General features: G+C 38.5%; 1 protein-coding gene across 4 annotated transcripts; it reads left to right on the top strand.

Moving 5' to 3' along the window:
• The first annotated feature begins 576 nt into the window (after nt 1-576).
• STEAP4 (STEAP4 metalloreductase) lies at nt 577-25,647 on the top strand. 4 transcript variants are annotated; one of them, XR_006965387.1, is made up of 6 exons: nt 577-671; nt 17,125-17,582; nt 18,223-18,750; nt 20,288-20,452; nt 22,062-22,496; nt 25,484-25,647. XR_006965387.1 is itself a non-coding variant. In XM_047097601.1 (5 exons), exons 2-5 carry the CDS (start codon nt 17,127-17,129, stop codon nt 22,347-22,349), a joined length of 1,437 nt encoding a protein of 478 aa, XP_046953557.1. In that variant the 5' UTR covers nt 577-671; nt 17,125-17,126; the 3' UTR covers nt 22,350-24,052. The 4 variants fall into 4 exon arrangements, 1 of the variants encoding a protein (XP_046953557.1); XR_006965386.1 differs by having other exon boundaries at nt 25,480-25,647; XR_006965385.1 differs by lacking the exon at nt 25,484-25,647 and adding an exon at nt 24,679-25,121.
• Nucleotides 25,648-27,296: the final 1,649 nt, after the last annotated feature.

The following is a 27,296-nucleotide window of genomic DNA, read 5'->3' as shown; positions in this document are numbered from 1 at the left end:
ATTATGCAATATATATTATTGCATATTATTATGTAATATTATCTAGCTATAGATCAACAATAAGGCATCCACATCATCATCCCTCTTTCTTTCAGCTTCTTTTGAACGACTTAATCTACCTAAATGAAAACCTCCTAATTCAAGATCAAGTTATGAGCCCCATGAGAACCCAAGGCTTCCAGACAGAGGGGAAAGAGGTCACCTTTTACTCTGAATTGAGACAAAATGGCAGCAAGAGAAATGCCTGGAAGCCTAGACCAGGTAGTGTTTTCCCAGCTACTCAGAGTTGTCTGGCTCCTTCGGGAGAGGGATCCTCCTCAGCCTCCCTAAATTTCAATCTGCCTGGAACGCAGATTCCACGGGCTCTGGGGAAAGCCCTTGAAAACCCCGCAGGCTGATACCAGCAGCAACATCTGCAGCAACGGCCACAGTGGCAGCACAGGAAGTTCTGGTTCTTCCAGTTGCCCGGGATTCCCAGTTTGAACGCTTCCTGGAAACGCTTTCTTCACCGCTTATCTTGCGAAATCTAGCGGGCCCTCCCTCCTCTCTCTGGCCTCTTATACGAGCGAGAGGCGCCACCCGCAGCCCGGAGCTGTGAGCTGACCCCCGGCGCTCCCTGCTGCAGCTGCGCCTGACCGTGGCCGCCTCGCCTCAAAAGCACTTCCTAGCAGGTGGGTCCCTGTAGCCCGCTACTGCCTCGTACTTTTCGCCGCGCGGCTCCCCTCCCTTATCTGCTTCAGCCCACCTCGAGCCCCTACTTCCAGGACCCCACTCTCCAGCCCGAAAGCACCTGGAAGAAGGTGCTGGCAAACTCCGCGCCGCGCCCCCCCTACCCCCGCGCCCCTCTCCAAGACGGGCCATCCAAGGGTGTCCCGCGATGAGTTAAGCAATTCAGCAAGCATCTATTTTCCTGGAGTTTTATCGCCCATCTCTACCCCAGGGTGCAGAGAAACCCGAAGACTTAGGGTTTATATTCCTCTATCTTAACTTCTGGATGAGAGCGGTTTTGTGGCGCTCACCAGGAAGGGCGCCTGGAAGAATGTGGCTTTGGCAATCTCCTCAGTCTCAGATCTTCACCAAGAGCTGAAATGTGTGCCGAGATCTGCAACCACTTCCGTCCTTGATCTCGATTTAAACTCCCTCTTTTGTAATTTAGCGATTGCTTTTCCAGAGAAATACTGTTGGAAAAAGTAATTTATTGTGAAGAATAAATAAATCTCTGTTTCCCAGTTTGTCCAGAGGCAGCTAGAAGGTAGTTCCCCTCCCTCCCTGGGTGGTAATTTAGGAACTTTTTAAAAAGATGACTGGTGTCATGAAGGGGAGCTGGATGGAGAATAGGGGAGGGAGGTTGGAGAATTCTATTCCTAGTTCTAACTAGAAGCTCACCACCTCAGCCTCATTTTCCACATATGTAAAATAAAAGGCTCTTGGACCAGATGATCGACAGGGTCCAACACTTTACCAAGGTGAAAATCAATGACTAAAGATGCTTGCTGGTTTGAAATATATAGAAAATCTCATTAATGCAGTAAGTATAACCAAGGAATTACTTTCTTCATACTAATGCAAGTTTCAGTGTTGTAGGGAAACTACCCAGTTTTGGAGTGTCTCTTCCCACACAAGTATCTTAGACTTCTAACACATTTATCATTCAGAGAATACTCTCAGCTTTCAAAACCATTCTTCAGCCTTGCTCTGTGAGAATGTCCTATTCCCTATAAATGGCAGTCATATAAATGTCACTCACATGAAAGAACATTTTTTCTGATTCAGTAGGTGTAATTTTATGAAATGGCACATTTATTTGAAGCAGTAACTTTTTTGAGATATGGCCTTTTGCAAGGCCCCGAGTTTTTCAGAATGCTGTGATTTAGCACAGAATGAAATTCCGCCTGCATGCATTCTACCTGCGTGGCAAACATTGCCAACCCAGAAAACCTATTTATCAGGCTTTGGGGTTGTAAAGTAAATGGTACATGTGTATAGAGAAATTGGGTCAGAGCACTTTCTCCATTGGCAACATTTATGGCTCTGCAGAAGTTCACAGAGCAACTTCATGTTCAGAAACCGATGTGTACAAGACCTGACCCCTAACTCGAAAACAATTTCCAGACTTCTGTCTTGCTTCAGCTTACTAACTGTTGTTAGAAGTAACCAAATAAAAGTTTATAAGCCTGTTAATAAGTTGAAAACCCTGGGCCTTGAGCCTTGTTCTGAACAGTTTTAAGAAAAATAGATTCATTCGTCGTAGAATTTCAAAATTGAAGAAACCCTGGGCAGTCACTCTGCATTTCACGATCTCCTGAAGGACCACCCTACATCATTCCACCATTGTTAATGCCCTTATTAAAAGGACATAGATTCTCCTTTTAAAATCTCCCAAGTAGCTGATTCTGTGGTCACCCTTGGAAACACAGTCCAGTGTTTCGTGATCCTCACCATCTGGTTCTTTTTATAAGTCACTTAGATCTGTCGTCAACTGCTATTTAAAAATCATTTCCTTTTAAAATCTTAAGAAGGCTAAAAAGCTACTGGCAAATAGATGTACATAATCACCCTTCAAACTTGAAGACTTGCTAGGGTACCTTTTTGGTAGTTTCCCCTGAGCTGTCCTCTGAGAAGGAGGCCATTTGCTAAGTCTCTGTACCCACATCTACCTATCATTCTTACTGTAAGATTCTACACGGGCTACGAATAATGTGGTTTTCTGGGTGGGAGCATTTTTTTGAAGTTACATTTATGCCATAAATAACAGAAATAAGATTTACAAAGACAAGAGCTCTGAAGTCACCTGTTTGTTTCTGTTCTTTGTAAGCCCAAAGAGAATGGGTCATTAGTCAATTATGAAGACTTTCTGAGCAGTTCTGCATGATGTGTTAAGCCTACTTGAGACATTTTGAATGACTTTTCAAAATGATTTGAATTAACACTTGTTCTTTTGTTGAGAAGAAATCAGTCCTGGAAGGAACAAAGGTGATGAATAACTAAAGGATAATTAATGCTTAAAACAATGTATGATGAGAAAACATACTTGGCCTATATACATAAACAGTCTGTTTTTCCAAAACCATTAAGGAAAAGAGAACAAAGGATGCTTGTACTTTATGGAGATCATCTTTCCGAAATATACCACTACAAAAAGAATACACTCTTCTACTAGAAGAACTATTTCCATTCTAACTAGGCAGGACATTGACATCCTAATCCAAATCCTTCTCCACAATGTTCTAGAAGAGTTTATTAAACCATGTGAGAGAGATCTTACCACATTGTACTTTGACAGTCACATATTTCTGAAAAGTTATTTTGAGAGAAATATGTTTCTTTTAAATGTAGATTGTATGAGCAGTTCTAATGTCAGGCTGAAGCAAAGTTCAATTTTCATCTTAAAAGGAAAAAAGTGTGTGCGAAGGGTAATTTTGAAAAGTTAGGATCTATAATTCTGAATAAAAAGAAACCTAAGAGGTAATAATATAACTACATAGTACACCTCCTAGAGGGTTATTAGAACCCAGACTAGGTAGTCTCTTTTGCCTCAGTTCCAAATACTGGGGGGGGGGGGGGGGGGAGGGGGGAATGGCATTAACAATAGAGCAGGGGACTCCAGTGAGGTCTTCAGTGGTGACGGCACCAAAGCTGAGGAACATGAAAATATGAAGGGGCAATTAATGGTCCACACTGATTATGCATGTTTCATCTGCACCTGCTCTTTTCACAGGGTGTGGAAACAGCTTTGAGCCCAAGTTAAATAGTGGCTGAGGCAATTTTGCGCAGACTTTAGTAAACTTCCTTGTCCTGTTTCCCAGATTAACTTGTGCCCATTCTTTAACCTGGGACCCACTTTGCACAATCCCTTACTTGGGTCCTTACACACTATATTATAGCAGTTTGAGGATGTGTCTACGTCCTCCCCAAGAGGGAGTACAGCACAGTGCCTGGCACAGAGAGTCTGTTCAAAAAGTCTGTTGCAAACATGAAAGCCTACCAACATGTTGATAACACTGATTTTTATTTTTGGAAGATAAGAACCCTTATGGATGTAGTAGGTTCTGAGCACAGATGCCCCCTGCACTATACCACTTAAGGTCAAAGTGTCCAGATTTCAAACATTTGCCATTTGGGGAGAAGCATGAGATTGCTTTGTACTGTACAGTCAATATAAAATAAATAGTAGGAATTATTGTAAGTATTTTTTAAAGGAGGAAGAAATTGCAGGAACCTTGGTGGTTCTTCTCATTAACGTTAATTTTAGTAACCCTATTATGTTGCTATACCGGGTTTCATTTAAAAAAATGTGTAACTATAATACTTTAGAGTGTAATTCATTTTAAAGAGTGATCTAATAGGATTAAGGCATTTAACTGAGGCCAGGAAAATTGGAATATTGAATTTTTAAAGGTTTTAATTAGTTTAACTTAAGTAAAACATGTTAGCCCTTCTTTAATACTTGAAAGCATGGTATAAGATACAAAGCCTAGTGAACAGTTCACAAGAATTAAGTTATATCAAATCATTCTTATACAAAAAAAAATTTATCATACTTCCAGTTATTTCTTCTCCATTACCCAAGTACTAAAATGATTTCTTCATCCTATTCAATTGCCCTGACTTGGGTGGTATCAGAAAGGGGAGGATGTTGAGGAGAAAGCAGTTAGCAGCTTGGCAAATGGTTTGATTCAGTTGATAATGAAAGCGTATCAATTGCCTCTGGTTTTCCTAGACTAAGATCCCAAATTGTGCATTCTTGAAGCATATCTGAAAAATGGAAAGATATGTGTTTGGGGATAGCAGTACACAAAGAGGCTCCTGTCTCTATCTCCCCCAGGAAAGCAGGAATTACTTTCCCATTTCCACAGTCACATGCAATTCTTGGGAATGGGGGGAAGGGGGGGAGGTGTGGGAAAGGTAGGGAAAGAGCCAATGGGGTGCTGGTAAATGGCTCTCTGAGAAGAAAAAAAAAAAGTCCTGATTTATCACATTTGCTGATTTCCATGGCATGAAGATTCCCACCGTGCCTAATGTCAAGCTCTTACCTGGCAAGCCAGCCTCTAGCCATACATACCACTGAAAAGAGCTGACATTGAAAACTGAGGAATTTAAAAGAAGGAGCTGTCTCATTAAAGAATATTTATCAACTAGCACTGCTCTCAAGTTTGTATATCAGAGTATAACACAGGGAGGAAGGGGAGCAGTTTCAAAAGCACTTTGTCCCCTGGGGTAAGACAGGGAGCAGCTACAAGGCCAGACCTGGCCCCAAAGCTCAAGCTGATCAGTCCTGGCAAACATTAGAGGCACTCTGGCCACAGCGGAGTCCTTGCCTCTGAGAGCTAGCTTAGAAAGAGATGAAAATGGTACCCAAAAGATGAAGGAAACTATATTCCTAAGAATGTGTGAATCTCCCCTGCCCCCAGGAGATTTATTTTTTAAATGGTAAGAAGATAGACAATATGAAGCAGAATTGAGTTTCTTTTTTTTTTTATTTTTTTTAATGTTTATTTTTGAGACAGAGAGAGACAGAGCATGAACAGGGGAAGGGCAGAGAGAGAGGGAGACACAGAATCAGAAGCAGGCTCCAGGCTCTGAGCCATCATCCCAGAGCCCGACGCGGGGCTCGAACTCACGGACCGCGAGATCATGACCTGAGCTGAAGTTTAGACGCTTAACCGACTGAGCCATCCAGGCGCCCCTAAGCAGAATTGAGTTTCATCAGCAGGGACTTAGGAGTGGGATCAGATCCACAGCAACACTCCTCTACCCCCAAACTAAGTTGGCAGTTATCAATACTTAGATAATTCCTCGTGGCCTCAATGCGAAGATAAATGACCATTCATAGGGAATTTACTTAAACAAAGTTCATTCAGAATTGAAATGATCAAATCACTTGCCAAATATCCCTGACCACAGTAGTCCTAGAAAAAGCAAACCCCACTAATTGATACTAACTATTAAGTGGGTTGTCGTGATCACCAAATTATCCAATAAGCAAATGCTCATGTAGCATTTGTACAAGCCAAATGCCACCTAATCAGCAAGATAGAGTTATTTTTCTGATGGTGGCAAGTCCAGTTCTGTCCTGATGCTGAATGTGTGGTAAACTACAGATTTGTAAGAAGTTGTCCAGCATTTAGAAGGTAAATAGAGGTCAAGGCAAATTAACTCAGACGTGACTAAATTCCTGACCTTGTTGTCATGAGCCCCAGGCTTTAATCAAATAAATTAACCAACCTAGTCAGTGGCTAATGAACCTACATGATAAAATTCTTGGCCAGGGAATCTTGACAGATGTGGCTGAGATCCAAATGTGAAAACATGTATTAGTAAGGTTTTTGGTTGAACGAGAATTTCATGGAGAACTTAAGTTAAAAATAATTTTTTTCTTTTAAAGTACAATTAAAATAGATACTAGAGGTCTGCATTTCCTTGCTGTCTTGGTAATTCATTGGGTGGCAGCGAGATGTTACTAACAGAATCATTATAGCTGCAGCACAGGCCATAGCTGGTTCTCATTATTAGCAAATCCCTATAGAACATTAACGTGAAGGTTATATAGTTATGTTCTTGTGACTTGATCAAACTGTACAGGTTAAGACTCCTGTTTCCTTTTGCATTATTCTGTTGGCCAGCGTAAAAGCTAATCATCAGTAAACTTGGTTGCTATGAGATAAATAATATTTTCTCACAAAACAATTGAAATAATTTATCAGTTTTTCAGCAACCAACCTACAGTGGTTTTTAATTGGATTAAATGCATTAAATGCTAGATATCTTTTTGTCTGTGGCTATTACTAACAGAGGTACTTCTAACTACAAGGCTAAAATAAGAAATGCACTATTTTATTTTCAAATAACATGTGCAACTGAAGACTGAATGTCAAAAAAAAACCAATTAATTAGAAAAATCCATTGATTATAGACATGTTACATTTTTCATAAACTCCAATCAGAAGTCTTTTTAAGCCAAGGTCTTCTGATTTTGCTACAATAATATATACCTGTCAGTAAAATAATACATGCTTAAATGTGAATATGCTTGCTTTCTCTGAAGAACTTTGATTTCACTAAATACAGAAAGAGCTCAGTGAAAAAATTGGAGGAGTTCATATGTTAGTGGAAGGTTTTAAATTTTTTTTAAGTATGTTTTGCTTTCCATTTGTCCCTGGGATATATTAAAACAAATGCTCTAATCACAAGAAGACTGGCACCATTGCACAAGTCCCTGCTGCCCCTCTGCCTTGTGATGAAAGGAGATACTTGATTGATGGGCTTCAGCTCATTACAAATATGTTGTCAAGTCATGTAGGGCTTTCAGGTTGAAATTCAGAAGGAATAATAAAACAGAAGGAGGGACTTAAAAAAAAGTCCCTGTTTACAGGCATCAAATTAAAATGAAAAATCGTGTCACATCTTACAGAGTTTAAAAATGTTATTTGTATTCTAACTCTTTGGAAGGGGCCAAGCAAGATCCCTGGGTTTGTATGCTACAACACCAGGGGCAGTGTATGTGTCCATTGGGGCTACTACCTGCCAAAAGAATTCAAAATCTTGGATTGAACAATCGTTTCAGAATTCAAAGCTGAATTATTAAGTGGGGAAAGGTGGAGAATATCTTTAATAATGGTTTTGTCCAAATGATAAACGAGATAGTGTATGGCACCATTTGAGAGTTACTATTCAAATTCAGGAGCACTGTAGTAGATCTGTGAGGGGAATTGACCCAACAAACTTTGTGGCTCATGGAGAACATCCTGTCAAGGTTTCCTTGAGATAGGAACAAAGCAAAACCCTATCTGGCTGTCTAATACCAAACCCTGAGTCTGACTCCCTCGAGTTTCCTTTTTGTGGGTCCTGCACACTCATTCCTGCCTCTGGTTTTCATAAAAATAGGAATTCTAGGCTCTCAGACTCAGCCAATGAGTATGTGGTGGGAAAGTTGAAAAGCAGGTGAAATGTTCCTGCAAACCCTTATAACCTCATCAACACCCTACTTTCTCTCTGCCTTTCCCTTCCCTATCATCTCTCTCCAAAAAAGATAGACTTATCTTTTTTTCATTTGCAGTGGTTTTCAGCCGTGGTTCTCCTTAGAATTGATTGCTTGTTTGGGTTGGGTTTTTGTGTTGTTGTTTGTTAATACAGATGTCTGGGCTCTATCTCAGACCAATTGATTCAGAATCTCAGGGGGTGGTGCCCTAGCATTTAATAGCTACCTAGCTGATTTTAATGTATGACCAGGAAGAGAACCACTGTAGCAGACCATTAACTGAAAGCTAACAGGTAATGGTTTGCATTCTTGGCTCAAGTAGAATCATCTAGGGGAGCTGTTTTTGAAAAAGAAAATGCCCAGACTCTACCCTAGACCAGTTGACTGAGACTCTCCAAGAGTTTGATCATCAGTATGTTACAAAAGTTCTCTATGTGATCCTAATGTATACCAAGGTTGAGAACCACTACTTTCTAGTGGTTCCTTTGTATGGGTGTTTGCATTTTATAAACCTTAGTGATTCTAAGAATTCACCTTGATGGTTGAACAAAACTCTGGAAAGAGTGCCAGGAAGACATCTGTTTGTCTATACCACCACCATGGCCCCTCTCCCTGCATTCCTGTCCAAACCAAATTCAATAAATGGGTCCTTCTTTGCCTACTTATGGTTTTATCATGGTTCCCAGCACACTATTTCTATTACCCAAAATTGTGTGTTGTGATGATGATAGAGCTTTGTCTTTATAGTCCTTTTCATGATTACCTCCAAACCTTTTTCAGTGAAACATTTTTTTTTTGCATTTTTAGTTTGTATAAATATGTAAAACTGGGTAAACTAAAAAAACAAGTAAGTCTTCTACTATTATGTGTTAATATAAGATTGTATCTTTATATCAAAGAATTTACCTTAATTTGTATTTTCTATAGATTTATCAGAATAGAAGATGTAAGAGGATTCATGAAGGCTAATTTTTCCTTTCAGGGCTCTCTGCACCTGAGAGAGAGGGGAAGATTTTCTTTCCTCTTCCCATTTTTAAAATGGTCTTATATTCATAAGTATTTAAATATTTTCCTCTTCATTCTGTGAAAACATTAGGGGAAACAAATGGCCCATTTTCCAAAAGCAAGGCGACAAAGTGCCCACCTTTTAGAATGGGCATGCTTTGGGTTGTTGATCCCTGTTCTTCTTACTAAAAGGAATGCAGAACAGGATCTATTCCAGGGCACAGAGAGGGGAGAAAGGTCAATTTGCCTCTGGCTGCTGATACACAAAGGACTTCAAAATTTTATTTTGATGTGTTCTCCAAATGAGGTCTATGCATATACAGAAATATACTGCTTAGGATAAAAAGAAGTGTATTTTACAAGTTTAGATTTGTACCTACTTATCAGATAACTGCACACTGCTATTATGCTTTAATATGAATTAATATTGTAATACAGCCCGTGATTATCTCCTAAACAAAACAAATAGATTATGTTTTATTTTCAGAAAATGTAAAAAATCATTGATTTGTTAAGTATAAGCATTTAAAATATACAATTTTTTATAGCTATGGATAAGATATTACAAAAACATATTGAAAGGCAAAGGAACTAGAATATCTAAAACAGTTCTGAAAATTTAAAAAAAAAAATGAAGTGGGAAGAATGAGTCTACCTAATTTTAAGTCATCAAAACTTCATAGAATTGGCAGAGTGTAGAAACATAGATCAATGGAACAGAATAGAAAACCCAGAAATAGAGCCATGCATGTGCAGGCAACCGATTTTTGACAAAGGTACAAAAGCAATTCAATGAAAGAAGGATAGTCTTTTAAAAACTGATAGGGAAGTAATTATATATTCCTAGGCAAAAAAAATGATTTAAACCTCAGACTTTGTACAAAGATTAACTCAAAATGGATAATGGATTTATATGTAAAATATAAAACTACCAAGCTTTGAGGAGAAAATATTCAAGACCAAGAGCTAGGTGAAGAATTCCCAGACATGACATGAAAAGTACAATCCACAAAAGGAAAAGGCAATATATTAAATTTAATCAAAATTAAAAACCTCTGCTCTGCGAATGACCCATCAGAATAAAAAAACAAGCTACAGAGTGGGAGGAAATATTTGAAGACCACCTATCTGACCAAGGACTCATATCTAGAATATATAAAAACTCAACAGTTAAAAAAAACAAAAATCCATTTAAAAAATGGCCAACAAGATGACTTTTCAAAAACAGGACATATAGTAGCAAATAAGCAAATGAAGAAGTCCATACAATAGACCAGTAGTCAGCCATAAAAAGGAACAAACTGATACATGCACCAACTTGGATGGATCTCAAGGGCATTATGTGACGGGGAAGGGGGGGGCGGGATGCCAGCATGAAAAAGTTACATTCTATGTGATTTCATTTATATTTCATTCTAAAGTGACAAAATGATAGAATTAGAGAACAGACTGATGATTTCCAGGGGTTAAGAGAGCAGAGAGGGGAGTAGAGCTAGAACAGTTCTGTATCCTAATGGCGCCAGTGGATACATGAACTTACCTATGGGATAAAATGACAGAGAACTGTACACACACATTCTACCAATATCAGTTTCCCAGTTTTGATATTGTACTACAGTTATGGAAAATGTAACCCCTGGAGGAAATGAAGGATCCCCAGGAACCTCTCTTACTATCTTTACAACTTCCTGTGAATCTATAGGTATTTCAACAAAAATATTCTTTTGTTAATAGCATTGATTTGTTAGGCATAAACATTTAAAACATGCAATTTTTGTTATCTTGTTGAGACATTTCCATGTTTTTTAAAAGCTAGGATGCTCTTAAATTGGAAGTGGCCGGGCCCTCTCTCATCTCTGACCTCTAGGAGGTGATAGAAATAAAACACACAAACCAGACAAGCCCTAACTTCCTCAAGTGAAGCCTAGTTGGAATTTCCCAGAAGAAGGCTGTCTCAGGTTCCCCATGCCTGGGCTGGGATCTGCAGACAGAGGGAGATGACGGGCAAGACTCTACATGACCCACACCTAGTCCCGCTCCGTGCCTTACATGCACACACATGAGTGCACCCATGCACAGGCACACAAGCTTCTCTGGTGGCTGCTACCATGGCCCTTCCAAGTCATCTCCGCCACCTCTGCATCTGTGCTGTTGGTTACCAATCTCTTAATCTATATGAATGCCCAGTGGGGTCACTTTGCCTGTCTTGGCCTTCATCTCAAGGAGCCTCTGAATGATTTTCCAATCCAGGGGGTATTCTTGTGTTTCCTGTGACAGAACTGAAGTGTGTAAAGAGCAGAAGGAAAAAGAAATCACTATGTTATGTTTTAACTATCTTAACTCTACTTTCCCTTAATACCTCTGCTTCCTGTGTAACACATTTCTTATTTTCTTTGTTCCTTCCATCCTACATCTAAAAGTAAAATAGGATTAGGAAACTTTTTAAGTGGCATAAGAAATCTTACTACCTCCAGAAACCCACGTTTACACACGGGAGCTATTTTGAGTTACAAATGGTAAGAAATGGGCGTAACTTCCTTTTTTATATAATACCTTCTCTAAAACGAACCCTCAACTTGATCTCCCTTGTGGTTTCAATTATGCCTACATCTCTTTTTATGAACTTCTGTCATTGGAATTTTTTCCAAGAGTTCAGAATTAAATTCTTCCAAAGAATTAATAACTTTATTTTTCACATGTTTTTTCATCATCCCAGTTATGGTAACCTGAGATCTGATCTTTTTTGCTTTTTCCATGAAAACAAACAATAACCAAACTGTTGTATTATCCTGGATTGATTGGCAAGCAGAGGCTGTGACAAAGGTATGCATGCAGAATTTACTAGGGAAGTGATTCCAAGGAGCGGAGTGAAGAGCAAGGGGCATAAACTAGGAACGTGAGAAAGATGGCAGGAGAGAGCCTTAATTTGGCCACTGCTAAGGAGGAGTGGTGCTGTATTCTGCTGTGGCTTTCTGAGGAGCCTTATAAAACATGTCAGAACTGCGTGCCAGAAGATGAAAGGGTCAGCATTTATCCAGGGGGCCACGTCCTCCATTGGGCTATGGTGGCCCCATGGGTCATATGTGTCTGAATGCTAAGCAGGTACAGGTATCAGAGAAACCTCAGGACAAGAATGAAGAGGGTCCCCAAAGTGGGTCCCCAAAGCGAGCCTCTGATAGGCAGTGGAAGTTCAGCAGAGCTCCATTACTGCCCAATAACTAAAAGTAGAACCAGGAAGATTTGAAGAGGAGCTCAAGATGTGGCCACCAAATTACCAACCTTATAACTTCTGTAACTGGATAAGGAGTAACTAATTGCCCTATTTCTTTCTAAATCAATCAGTGATATTTTAATACCTCCTTACCATCTTTGTACCTCCAATTTGCCCAGTAATATCTCTGAAGGTTTAAGACTAAAAATATTTTTTTAAGGTTATTTTCAGAGAGACAGAGCACAAGCAGGGGAGGGGCAGAGAGAGAGAGAGAGAGAGAGAGAGAGAGAGTCCCAAGCAGGCTCTGCAGGGTCAGTGCAGAGCCCAGTGTGGATTTCGAACTCGTGACCTGAGCCAAAATCAAGAATCGGATGCTTAACCAACTGAGCCATCCAGGTGTCCCAAGAGTGAAAATAATTTTAATGTTTGGTGTAACAACATTACAAGTGTGTTACACTAGACTGTTAAGCTGCACTTTAAGAGGAAAATATTAAAATAAAATATGAAAGAATTACAAATGAGAGAAATTCACACTTGAACTGTTTATATATCTATGTTTTGATAAATTCATATGCCCTAAAGCCATTTCACACAGGATTTTTAAGAAATAAGTGAGGAAAGCAGAAACTTCTTAAGAATTATTGAATGCTATTCCAGATAAATTGTATATATTTCCAATAATCCGTTATAGAAGCATAATTAACCCTTACTTTATAGAATTTATATAAAGGTTTCATTAATTAGGTAACTAATAGATTGGTTAATTAGAAAATTACTAAATTATTTGAGTAACCTATTAATATTAGATAAGTTATTGAGCATTTTCTATATCTCAAAACTATATTAAGATACACTAGTTCATCGAATCCTCACACTGTCTCCAAAGTAGGTACTATCAATCTCTCATTTTAAAGATGATGAAACAGAGACACCAAGAGTTTAAGTAACTTACCCAAGCTGAGAGTGGTAGTAAAAATTGGAGCAAAGAAAGAGGCATTTGGGTAGCTTAGTTGGTTAAGTGTCTGACTCTTGATCTCATCTCAGGTCTTGATCTCAGGGTCTTTTTTTTTTTTAATGTTTATTTATGTATTTATTTTTGAGAGGAGAAAGTGCGAGCAGGGGAGGGACAGAGAGAAAGGGAGACAGAGAATCCCAAGCAGGCTCCGTGCTGTCAGCTCAGTGCTTGACGTGGGGCTCAAACTCACGAAACAATGAGATCGTGACTTGAGCCGAAATCAAGAGGCGGATGCTTAACCAACTGAGCCACCCAGCTGCCCTGATCTCAGGGTCTTAATCTCACGATCATGAGTTCAAACCCTATGTTTAAGCTTCACTAAAAAAAAAAAAAAAAAAAAAAAAAAAAAAAAAAAAAAAGTTGGAGCAAAACAATAGTGCTGTTTAGCTGATATGTTCATTTTTTTTTTTTTTTAAGTTTATGACAGGTTAGAATAAATTAAGGTAGTGGCCAAACTGCCAAAATTGAGTCTGGAATCACTCTCACTTTGCAATGATTAAGATGATCCAAGTAAGAATATGTCAATAAAGATACCATCCATCTCATTAACAGTTGCTGGTAACTTTATCAAATCTGTATTTTGTTTGCAAATGTTCATCCAAATATAAGAGATAGAAAATAATGTTAGGATAAAAGACTGGATGAAAAGTGAGGGGACAGCTATCTGACCTTCTTTGAACATACTCACAGTCTGACAGTAACTAAGGCATCATTTACCAGTTTGAGGGGTTGAGTTGTAAAAACAAGGTGTTAACTGATTAGCAATTAACCAATATAATATAAATTGCTAACCTAGTTTGCATTTGTAGATGCTACTAAAAATTTTTCAAAGGCACAGCTACGTTCCCATCTGAGAGGCCCTATATCATCTTCAGGTGCTTCCCTACATGCGGTCACAAAAGTTCAGGGTATCAGTCACCAGCTGGTTTTTAAAATGATTCAGTTGCTATGATTAATTCAGTTATTCAAAGAGTTCCTGTGGAAGCACAGGAGAGTCTTGTATGTCCTGTCCTTTTCTTCCATGACTTGTGACTACCTCCAAAGCTCTAACTGGTCTGCTTGTGATACAGGTACACATTTTTAGATAAGCTCAGGTAAGAGTATAGATGTTTTCCACAGGCTAAATGGAAAGGGCAAATTTCTGAAATCCCATTAAAAAGGTACAAGCTTCATATGCTCTACAATCAGCATGAAAGCCACCCTGTAGGAATTAAATAGTGACTACATCTGGTTTAAAATTCCACAGCAAATTCACTGAGTGTTACTTTAGACCCATTTGGATTAAAGAAGCAATGTCTTTACAATATCCTCCCCAACTTCTCTCCTTCTCCCTTATTCTTCCCCGTTCTTATATCATAATCATTCAACTTCCTCTTCATTATGTGCCCCACACTGTGCCTGGCACACAGAGCAAACAGCTACTTCTAACACCTACAATGCACCTTTCTAATATCATTCAACAAATTGTAGCAGGAAGTGTCTAGTCCATCATAATCAATGCTCTTGTTAGCACTGGGGATACGTTACTAAACAGAAAGACAGAAAGAAAGACAGAAAGACAGAAAGACAGAAAGAAAGAAAGAAAGAAAGAAAGAAAGAAAGAAAGAAAGAAAGCGAGAGTGAGGGAGGGAGGGAGAGAGGAAGGAAGGGAGGGAGGGAGGGAGGGAGGGAAGGAGGGAGGGAGGGAAAGAAAGAAAGAAAGAAAGAAAGAAAGAAAGAAAGAAAGAAAAAGAGGAAGAAAGAAGGAAGGAGAAAGAAAGGAAAGAAAGAAAAAGAAAGAGGAAGAAAGAAGGAAAGAGAAAGAAAGGAAAAGGTCAATTGAAAATTTAAACTAAATAATAAATGTTATTTAAAATAAATAATAGGGGTGCCTGGGTGGCTTAGTCAGCTGAGGGTCTGACTCTTGGGTTTGGCTCAGGTCATAATCTCAGGGGCATGGGTTTGAGCCCCACATCGAGCTCTGTGCTGAGCATGGTGCCTGCTTGAGATTCTCTCTCTCTCTTAAAAATAATTAATTAATTTTGGGGAAAATTCAGTACTAAAAGAAAAAAAATATTCTAATAAAACAACCAAATTTATTTTATTACATTGGAGAAATTTGAGGACTTTGATTTGTTTTTAATTTAAATTTCACAAACTTTCAGAAAGTAACTCACATGGTTTACAACAGTATCCAACTTTAGTTTCAACTTGCATTTCTTTTATTTTGGGTAAGATTAAGATTTTTTTGTTTCACTACATTAAAAAGTCTTTCATATCACCTTAGGATAAACAGTCAACTTATATCCTTTGCCCAATTTTCTAAAGGACAATTTTTAAAAAATATTTATTTATTTTTGAGAGACAGAGAGCATAAGCAGGGGAGGAGCAGAGAGAGAGACACACACACACACAGAATCTGAAGCATGTTCCAGGCTCCGAGCTGTCTGCACAGAGCCCGATGTGGGACTCGAACTCATGACCTCATGAGATCATGACCTGAGTCGAAGTTGGATGCTTAACTAATTGAGCCACCCAGGCTTTCCAGCAATTTTTTTTTTTATTTGTAGGAGTTAAAAATATTTTTTCCAGTTTGTTGATCTTCTTACTTTGTTTATAGTGGTTTCTGCTTTGCGGGTATTATTTATTTTTATGTAATCACATTTATTCCCTTTTTCTTTGATGGTTTCAGGAATTTATAGGAAAAGAGCCTTTCCCCTCTAAAGTTATAAAAGAAACCTCAATGTTTCCATCTAGTTCTATTATGGTTCTACATAGATAGATAAAGACAGATAATTTAAGTGTTTAATTTTTCTTCATCTAGTTCTTGTACCTGTCTTGTTATCTTAAGTTTATTCCTAAATATTTTCTCTATTTTGTTGCAACTGTAAATAGGACCCTTTCTTCTATTAAATCTTGAACTTATTTTTTAATAAATGAAAAATATTGATATTAATTGGCTTCCTGAACAAGATGCTGGATTGATTTTATTACAGTACTTTTTCAGTTGACTTTCTCAAGGTTCCCAAAATTACAGTTTGATCATCCACAACTCCTTTTGACTTTCTATATCTCAAATCTTTTACTCTGGTCTAGTTGTGTTAGCTAGAATTTCCAAACAATAATAACTAAAGTGGTCAAAGCAGATAGGTTTCTCTGGCTTATGACTTTATTGGGAGTGTTTCTGGTCATTTTTTTTTTTTTTTTGTAATTCTGTTTAAGTATAATACTAATTGATTTTAGGTTGAGGGAGATATTTTGTATGTTAAAGAAATATCTCTCTGTTCCTTTTTGACTATGAATCAAAAATAAATGTCAAATTTTAACATATGTCCACTTAGCATACATAAATTTGACTGTATTTTTCTCCTTAAATCTTCTAATATATTAAGTTATATTAGTAGAGTTCCTAATATTGAATTTAAAGAACTAATCTTTATATTTATTCCTAGAATAATCCCCATTTGATCAATGCACACTTTCTCTTACCAAGCTACTGGATTCCGTTTGCTAATGTTTTATTTAGGATTTTTGTATCATAAAACATAAGTAAATTGGTCTACAATTTCCTTACTAGTGCATCCTTTGCTAGATTTTGCTCTGAGAACTCTAGGAACTGTTAAGTGTTAGGTAAATGCAGTTATCATTGTAACACAGGTCCATGGTTTAAAGCATCCACCAATAAGTGTCTTGGTTCTTCACTACATCTCTTTATCCAACAGAAGTTTTTCACTAATGACTTTGTTAAATGAGACACATGTGAGCATATACATGAAAATTTTTGCTCTTTCCAAATTATGTGGGAATTACGCTTGAGATAATTCATGAGAAGATGAGAGCAACCCAGATGATCACTGTTTCCTGGATATGATTCTCATTAACTTTTCCAGGTTGAGCATTCATATTTTGTTGACTATTTCTGTTATTATATTTCAGTTATGGAAAAAACTTCTCCAGATGCATTTCCTTTTACTATGAATTCTTCAGAAAAGCAAGAGACTGTATGTATTTTTGGAACTGGAGATTTTGGAAGATCACTGGCACTTAAAATGCTCCAGTGTGGTTATTCTATTGTTTTTGGAAGTAGAAACCCCCAGAAGTCCAGTCTGCTGCCCAACGGTGCAGAGGTCTTGAGCTACTCAGAAGCGGCCCGGAAATCAGACATCATAATCATAGCAGTCCACAGAGAGCATTATGGTTTTCTCACAGAACTAACTGAGGTGCTCAAAGGGAAAACATTGGTCGACATCAGCAATAACCTCAAGATCAATCAGTATCCAGAATCTAATGCCGAGTACCTTGCTCAGCTGGTGCCAGGTGCTCACGTAGTGAAAGCATTTAACACCATCTCAGCCTGGGCTCTCCAGTCTGGAGCACTGGATGCAAATCGGCAGGTAATATTAAATGATTACTTTATACTCAATCTTTAAAAAAGTAAATGTTTGAATGTCCACTTTCCTCAAAGATGCCAAAATATAATTACAAAACAAAATACCCACTAAACATTTCAGTTTGCTAATATGTGCCATGGATAATTTTCTTGGGCTTAATCAAGTAGTCAATTGTTGTGATTTATTTCCCACTGTCAGCACCCTTAGCTTTGAGTTTGGTTGAAGCCAATGGTGTCAGTCTCCAGAGGCCTCCTATAAATACTAAAAAGTAACACAGTTAAATTGTTGATGGATATCCTTTCCATTCCCATCACACTGTATGAAACTGACTCCATTTATTCACTGAGATTAAAAGTAATCCCAAAGTGATATAGTACCCACAAATACAGAAGAAAAATCAAACCATCACCCTGGGAGAACCAAGTCCTATTGTGTCAGTGTGATATACTAAAACCACTCTCAATTTCAACCCTGGTACTTAACTATCCAGCACGCATGTGCAAGTTGAAAACATGTTGCTTCTATATCCTTGTTTGAAAAGCAGTTCACTACTACACGTCCTTGCTCTGCACAGTGCTTACATAGACTTTCAAAGTAATTATTAAAGAAAGAATAAGTACAAAATAAATTATTCTTAACCCAGGTGTTCGTCTGTGGAAATGACAGCAAAGCCAAGCAAAGAGTAATGGATATTGTTCGTACTCTTGGACTTACTCCACTGGATCAAGGATCTCTCATGGCAGCCAAAGAAATTGAAAACTACCCCCTGCAACTGTTTCCAATGTGGAAGTTCCCCTTCTATTTGTCTGCCTTCCTGTGTGTCTTCTTCTTTTTCTACTGTGTTATAAGAGATGTAATCTACCCCTATGTTAATAGCGGGAAAGATAGCACATTTCGCATGGCTATTTCCATTCCAAATCGTGTCTTCCCAATAGCAGCACTTACACTGCTTGCCTTGGTTTACCTCCCGGGCGTTATTGCTGCCATTCTGCAACTGTACCGAGGTACAAAATACCGCCGATTCCCGGACTGGCTTGACCATTGGATGCTTTGCAGAAAGCAGCTTGGCTTGGTGGCACTGGGATTTGCCTCCCTTCACGTCCTCTACACACTAGTGATTCCTATTCGATATTATGTACGATGGACAATGAAAAACAGAACCATTACCCAGGTAAATCTCTACTCATTTGTATTCTCCAGTTCCTTAAAGCAAAGGGAAATCTTGCTACATCATATTCCACTTCACAATTATAGAAAATCACTCTTCTAACTATCTTTTTTTTCTTTAATGTTTATTTATTTATTTTGAGAGAGGGGGCAGGAGCAGAGAGAGAGTGAGACAGAGAATCCCAAGCAGGCTCTGCACTGTCAACACAGGACCTGACACAGGGCCGGAACTCACGAACCATGAGAACATGACCTGAGCTGAAATCAAGAGTCAGACAGTTAACCGACTGAGCCACCCAGGTTCCCCAAACCACCTTTATTTTTTTTTTTTTAATGGAGACTATAGTTCCTGTTTGGGGTTTTCTTTGTTTTGGTTTGGTTTGGGGTTTTTCTGAGTTTGGGTTTTAGGGTTTTTTTTTTTTTGTTTTTTTTTTTAATGAATTTGGTTGAGATCTCATAAAACTAGTGGGAATGAAAGTTAGATTCCCAGGTTCGCTTGGGTGCAGATGTGTACTTGCAGGACTCACTGGGATACCGGCAAACTGGCAGATTTGGAGGCTCAGGAAACCTAATAACACTTACTTGAATTCCTTAGGGAAGGAGAGCAGTCAAGAAATGTAAATCACTGAGTTTTCAAGCTTCTCTTGTTGTGCATGCTACTTCCTCTTGGAAGTCAAAACCAACCATCTTACAAAAGTAAGGGGACTGTTCAAACCTCTGTCACAAGAAGGTAAACAAATTCACAAAAGGGTGCTTATACCTCCACTAATGTTTGACTTGCAGAAAGCCATCCTCAAAAACTAGAAAATTAAACAATTTTGAGCAAATGTCAAATACTATTTTCTGCATAGTGAACAATTCAGAGAGAATCAGCTCAGAGAGTCATAAAGCAATCCCAGAGGAAGTGCTATCCATCCGTTCTAGTTTGGAAGTAATTGGTTTTGATCAATCTTACTGAAGTCTCAAAGTTTCTTAGTCAATAATTCATTGATGGTACTTCTGTGGATTTCTCTACATTATTTCTCAAATACATAGGATATTCTTAGGTAACAGTCCCATTTAAAGGGCCTGGATTTTCTCAGTCTGTGGTATGGGCAGACTTGATGCTATATTATGACATAATAAACATGAAAGAACCCAAATGTTGTGTGTGTGAATAATCAGCAGATGAACAGAATCCAGATATAATCATTTGAGAACATCAAGTTTTGCTTGAGGAACAAGAAGCCATATGGTAAAGAAGGTTTAAGTAAATGTTTACTTTGTTTTAGAATTTATAGGGTCAATTAAAACCTTCTACACAATTCCTAGAGTCAACTACATAATAAAGTCCCAGCAGAACCAATTACTTTTTCTACCAAGAAATATCATTTCCAAGTACATATTTCTCTATAGTTATTTTCAAGTGATTATTAAGAAATACATACGATTTGTCCTGAGCAAATATAGTATGCAGAGGTATTTTTCACTCCCCTTAAAAGTCTGGGCAGTTTGTAAAAAAAAAAATGTAATTTTTAAAAATTGATAATAATTTTTCTTAGGCAATGGCAAAGAGAGAAGATCCATTTAGCACCTCTACTGCCTGGCTTAGTGATTCATACGTAGCTTTGGGAATCCTTGGATTTTTCCTGTTTGTACTCTTGGGAATCACTTCCTTGCCATCCGTTAGCAACACGGTCAACTGGAGAGAGTTCCGATTTGTCCAGGTAACGACTTCAAGATATAATCTACTTTATATTGCAAAATAAGTCTGGCTTTACAAATATTTTCATTTTTCTCTCATACGATGTACAGATTTTCATTATGCTCCTTCACTTCCACCACAGTGTCACAAAAATAGCAAGTGAAACACGTTCAAGTCCAAAAATGCTAAACTCTGGTACCAAAAGGCATTGCATAATAGTTTCATTTCCTAGCTGGGCATCACATGCCAAGAGTGCTGACTACTCCTAGAGCCACAGGTGTGAGTATAGAGTGAAGAGCACCAATAACTATTAAACTTTGTGTGCAGGGATATGCTAGGCACAAGATGAAGAGAAACCCAAAGACAAAATTTCTACTTCTGATATCTGCCTTCTAATAAGGACATATTGATACAAAAAAGGCATATATTAAACTCAACTTTAAAACCACCAAAGCAAGGTTTGTTAGACTGTCATACCAGACTCAGTGCAGGTCTATACAAGGGAGAATTGGTTTTGCCCGCATACCAACCACCAGACACCTCACTAAAAGCAGTTAGTTACTATTCTTATAGACCAGTAGTCCTCAAAGTGTGCTACCTAGAACCTCAGCATCGCCTGGGATCTTATTAGAGACACAAGTCCCCAGGCTCCACGCAGACCAAATGGATCAGAAACTCTAGAGGTGTGGCCCAGCAATGTGTTTTAACAAGCCTTCCAAATTATTCTGATGCATGCTCATTGTGAATCAGTATAATAGAAAAGACCATTAGTAACTGGAATTGGATTTGAATTTTATAAAACTATTTGAATTTCTGAAAGTCTTGCAGTTTCTCCCAGAGAACAAATGCAGTCAACATTTTCTCATGTTAACACCTTTAGTCAAGGCTATTAAGACAGAAATAAACATTGAGCTTTAGAATTTAGGCCAAAACAAACAAACAAAAGTAAAGTTTGCTAATTGTTCTTTACTGCAATAGAAATTAGCTAGCATCTGCTTTTAGTCTGTAACATAAACTAATGTGGTGCTTCTTAAGGACATACTGTCTTAGCATCTCTGGCCTCCAGAAAAGTTGATCAAGGAAAGAGTTTCACCACTGGGGAAGAAGCCACAGTATATTACTTATTCTAACTCAAAAAAGTTTACTTCTGGAAAACTTTCCCATCTAGCCAGGTTAAGATGAAACCACCACTTAATCCCTTCACCTATTTCGCCCATCCCAGGAATGAAAAGTACAGGGAATATAGTCAATAATATTGTAATAAAATAGTATGGTAACAGCTGGTCCTACACTTGTCATGGTAAGCAGTACAAAACATATGGAATTGTCAAATCAATACGTTGTACACCTGAAACTAATATGACATTGTATGCCAACTATACTTCAAGAATAAAATTTTTTTAAAAAAGGATGAAACCACCATATCATTTATAAGCACAATATTTTTTAAATGAAATATTTATCAACCTGAAGGAGGGTTAATGTTTTCTCCAGTACTTAGCAGAGTGTTCTAAATATTACAAACGTCAAAGGTTTATGGTTGGTAATAAATATCCTGCAATGGCTTAGAGTGTTTCATTTTAAAATATAAATATAGTGTTAATGTACATATTCTTTTCTTGCTTATCCAGTCCAAACTGGGTTATTTGACCCTGATCTTATGCACAGCCCACACCATGGTGTATGGTGGCAAGAGATTCCTCAGTCCTTCGAGTCTCATATGGTACCTTCCTTCAGCCTACGTGATAGCACTCATCATTCCCTGCATCGTGCTGGTTATCAAGTTCGTCCTCGTCCTGCCATGTATAGACAAGACCCTTACACGGATCCGCCAGGGCTGGGAGAGGAATGCGAAACCGACATTGAATGGAGAAAGATATTTAAAGCAAAGTTCAGTCCACCTGGACTCTGAACTGTAGTAATGTATATTTAGAGAAGACTACGTAATGGGAACAGTTAAGAAGCCATTTTTCTCCCACCATGACCTGAAGTTTGTTAACAGAGAAGGAGCTGTTGCCTGACTTTAAGAACTTGACAGATAGGAATAGAACACCAGTAAATCTCAGGTTAGTGATGAATCTGTGTAGGTCCCTGCCTCTCTTTTTCCCAGAGGCAGCAGGGCTGAGGTCATGGTTATCTTTGTGGTTTCACACTAAAAAGTTGTTTTGTCATGGGCAACGTGCATGACCTAATGTCTTGCAAAATCCAGGGGAAGTACAGCAACTTCCTTCTCTGGGTCAAGGGGCTGAGTGGAATGAAAAAGAAAACAGTAAGATGGTGGCCACTGATAAAGGCTTTCTGAGGTATGTCTGAAAAGGAGGACCAATGAAGTGAAAGGAATGAGAATTTTTCTTATTGTTCTTTGCAAGTGAAGGTGGTCAAAAATATTGCCATAGTGAATTCTGTAGTTAAATGTGCTCTTTGATTTTGCTTTTGCCAACATGGATGTGTACTGTGAAGAACCATTTTATAACACAACAAATAATTTCACAATTGATTGGAAGTAACCATGGGTTGGATATATGCAAGTCTATTACTGTTGTTGTAAGATCCTTCCTTTACAAGGAATAAGTACAGGGAAGATTGAGTTACAATTGAGAGATATCCACTTGGATTTTCTCAGTGTACAACAAGCAAGGAAGGGTTGATAAAACCCTTGCACGAAAAGTTCACATAAACCAGAATTTTAGACAGCAAGCTACATAAATTTTGTAAAGCTGCACTATACTAGGTATGTATGATTTAGATATTGTGGTATGCTTTGTGAATACTATATTCCAAATATTGGTCAATACTAATCATCTATGAAATGAATTTCTAGTATAAAAAAGTGTCTTCTCTAATTCTCAAGGCTTATATAATTTTAAGCAGTGATATTAAATGAATAATGAAAGTATAATTTTGACAAATGCATAGGTGAGAGAGAATTATGTAAAATCTTAGGGTAGGGAGGCATGAACAGTAGCTGAAATATAAGACTTGGTTCTTTCTCAAATCTTTGTTGTAATGCAGATGGTTTGCTCTATTTTTCCTGTGCTGATAATACCATTTCCAAGATGACTTTCCACAGGATTAGCCTTCCTGGCTCATGCATGAAGCTGAAAGGGGCCTTAGGCACCCACTTCCCACAAAATGAAATAACCCAAAGGCTTTGGGTTTGACATTTTTCAGCCTACTCCATAAAGGCCACCTATTTTTCTTTCTGTTTTAACTTTTATTATCATATATTCTACATGATGCAAAATGATTAAAATATATTAAAACATCACCCACCATCCAGGAAATTTTTCTATGAAACTTTTTGAAAATAGTTTTATCTATACTGTATATTCAACTTCACATCCTCCCTTTTTCACTTAATATATCAGTGGTTTTGTTCTCTTACTTACATGGTATATGTATATTATTAATGGCTGCATTAATATTACATCAAATGGGCACTTATGTAACCAATGCGCTAATTAAACACGTAGGTTATATCTGTTTTTTACTAAAACAAATAACATTTCAGAATATCTTAGCACTTATAACTTTTTTCCATACTTTAAATTATTTCCTTGGAATACTTGCCAAGAATTGGGATTATGAAATTAAAGAACTTTTTTAATGCTTATTTATTTTTGAGAGAGAGACAGACAGACAGAGCGTGAGTAGGATAGGGCAGAGAGAGAGACAGAGACAGAATCCTAAGCAGGCTCCAGGCTCTGAGCTGTCAGCACAGAGCACAGTGCAGGGCTGGAACCCACAAACCACTAGATCATGACCTGAGCTGAAGTCAGACACTTAACTAAGCCACCCAAGAGCCCCAGATTTTGTTTTTTATATCAGTTTGTGTTCCCTGAGAAGGCACACAGAATGCATGCTCCATTAATTTATCTTTGATTCACTCAAGCAAGGTTAAAAAAACCTGGAAAACTGTGAGCAGAGCTGAGGTGTGTGGCACTGACCCTAGAGCATCAGTGGGAAAGACAGAGAAAATGTCATTACTCATCTACTCTGTTTTGTGCAAAACAACCGAGTGTTCTAGGGTTGGAGCCTGCTCTTTGTCTAGAGAATGGTTGCTTCAAAATTAAATACTATCCAGGCTGATATAAAGAAAACCTCTGGGATTAATCATGCTTTTTGGTATGTTTTTACTTGATCATAGTTCATCACTAAAAATAGAAAATGATACAACTTGGGGGGGGGGGAAGCTGCCTAGAGTAAAACTCTACTTTTTAACCTAGTAAAAATGTTCTACCTATGTAGTTAATAAAAGCCATCCATGAAGCCAGAAGTTAAAGAACACGTCCAGTGGTTTTGGTGTAACAGTGCGTTGCTAGGCCTGACCCTCAGCTTCAACTACAAGGGTCCCCAGCCCCACCGGTGGACCAGAGAAGCCAATTTCCTCCTTTCATCCCTCTCAACATCCTTCCTCCCCAACCATCAAACCAACTTGGCCATCCTAACACAGCTGACTCCTCCAGTTCACCTAGGGTTGGAAAGAATGAGTTTGGAGCAGACGAAAGTAGCAAACTATATTCCTTTTAACAGGTCCAGACCGTTTTACATAAAAAAGTTAGACTAAACTTCACTGTATTCTAGGAAAATTTTTATTGAGCTCATAAACATTTTGTTTTTGTATGTCTGCCCCATGTTAAGGGATGACTGCTTTTGTAAATTTGTACTCATTAAATGTCATTTTAAAAATACATTCCAGGTTTGTTTAATTCTGGTTTTGACTCATTAGCATTTCAAAAGGAAAAAAAAGGCAAGAAAAGGTTGGAAGGATTTAAATCACAGTAGTTCTGGCATCTGGAAGTAAAAATACCTCCTTTCAGGCATAAGGAAAAGGAGAGGCAGGACATGGGCTTTAAAGCGCATTAACAGATTTGCAGCTTTGTGCAATATATGCTTGAGCTCATCAGTGGGTGCGCTGCAATACCCTATGCATTTCAATTTTACCCTCAGAGAGGCGAGAGCATCAGCTGGCCAAACGGGGGTAGGGGTATATTGTCCCACACCAGATTTCAGTTAGAAGTAGAAAACAAAATGCCTTTCTTCCTCCAGGTAGATGCCACCATGGCGGGGCTAATGACTTCACCAGTGGACCGACCTCAGGTTGGAGTTCAGCCTGCAGACCGGATATTAAATGCCCTGCACAAGTGGACAGCTGCAGGCCTGATGGGTGTAACCATTCTTTCAAAAGCAAAATAAAAACTGGGAAATAGAGGGCTAGCAACCTGGAGTAGGCTAGAAGCAAAGAGAAAAGCCCCCACTGAAAAGCTACTTTAATTAGATATTACATTAAAAGCTTTTCCTGCATTGATTGTTCAGGGACCACAAAAGAGCCATGATAATGATAAAAGTGTGTAATGAATTTTACCTCTAGGAACCCAAAAGATTCTGGACCTTCTCCCCAAAATCAAGGTGGAATGACAGTTAAGGTGCTGCCCACAGAGCTTGCAGGTTTTATTCTCTATCCCCATAACCATCATCCACACCACCCACCTATTACACATTAACACACCAAACATATCCTTGCATGATCCTACTCCAATTCTCTATAATGAGTAAGAATTACAATGTAGAAAAATCCTCTACTCGTCTAAAGATTTGTTCAGTAGAATTTAGGAAAAGAGAGTTTTCATTACTCTTCTATGCACTGCCTTTCCTCAAGCTCAAGCCAAAGCCCTGAAAGTTCCGGGCCAAGATGGCAACCTGGGAGGCCCCTGAACTCACCCCCTCCCTCAGACACAACAAATCTGTAGCTGCACACATTGCAATTCCCTCTGACAGCCCCTGAACTCATAGATAAGAGGAAATAAGAAGAAGACTACAGTGAGAAGGAGCAGGAATAAGGATGAAAGGGAAAGGATTGGGGGTTAGAGAAAAGGGGACTGTGGCTGAGCAGGACAGTGAACCCCTGCCCTAGCCCAAAAGAGAAGCATCCATGATGTTTCCGGTCACAAGGGAATCTTGTAAGGCTTTTAATAATGCTTGTTGCCTAATTCTATGAGCAAAGCCTATGCTAAACACTTCACATGCATTATCTTACTTAATCCTCATGCCAATTCTCGGAAGTACTCATATTATCCCCAATTCTCAGAAGCAAAAAATGAGGCTTAAAAATATTGAGTGCCTTGCCTGATAGGAGGCAGAGCTGGAATTCGAACTGGAGGCAATGTGCCTCCAAGGCCACTCCCTTTTAACACCACAGTATAATGGAGGACACTCATGCCATCCTCCAAAACATTCCTTCAAATGCATATATTAGGCTGGATGGACTGAACCACTGACAACTCTTTTTCGAAATATTATTTAAAGAGGGGGCTCATTAGTACTTTCAATATCCCTGATTGCCCATCTTCAACACTCCACATTTGCCTAGTGTTGATTTTAGTACACCCTATGAAATTGTAGTGACTGCCATGGCAGTTTCAACACTGAGTTCAACTTTGTTGCAAGTGCCATGAAAATCTTCCCACTCCAGTCTGATGACAAGCTAGCATAAGCCTCAGAGAGAGAGCTTGGTTCACCTGGAGGCAGGCAAAACCCCTGACCTGAGGACTCAGGAGAGTAGCCAAGAACAGCTGAGCTCTACTCCGGAAGCTCAAACTCAAATGTGTTCTTTCTCTCTGGTTTCACCTCAGTGCTTTATGCAGTGAATGAACTTATTTGTTCTTGAGGTCCAGTGACTCACCTAGGAAATCTCTTAACATTGTTCACTTAGTATTTTAATGCCAGTTGAGAAACTTCAGTGCTTAAAAAAAAAAAACAAAAAAAAAAGATTCCGTACCATTACCTAGTTGCCAGTTTCCCAGTTCTGTAAATTACGAACAGTCACTGGATGAAACTCACAATACACCAAAGACTTTCAGAACAGG

Source organism: Lynx rufus, unplaced genomic scaffold (assembly GCF_022079265.1).
Source record: "Lynx rufus isolate CCGP_SWC_20201006 ecotype Redwood Valley unplaced genomic scaffold, mLynRuf1.p SCAF_4, whole genome shotgun sequence".
Classification (NCBI taxonomy): Eukaryota; Metazoa; Chordata; class Mammalia; order Carnivora; family Felidae; genus Lynx; species Lynx rufus.
Note: the sequence above shows the minus strand (reverse complement) of the source record. Positions and strands in the feature narration are given on the sequence as shown.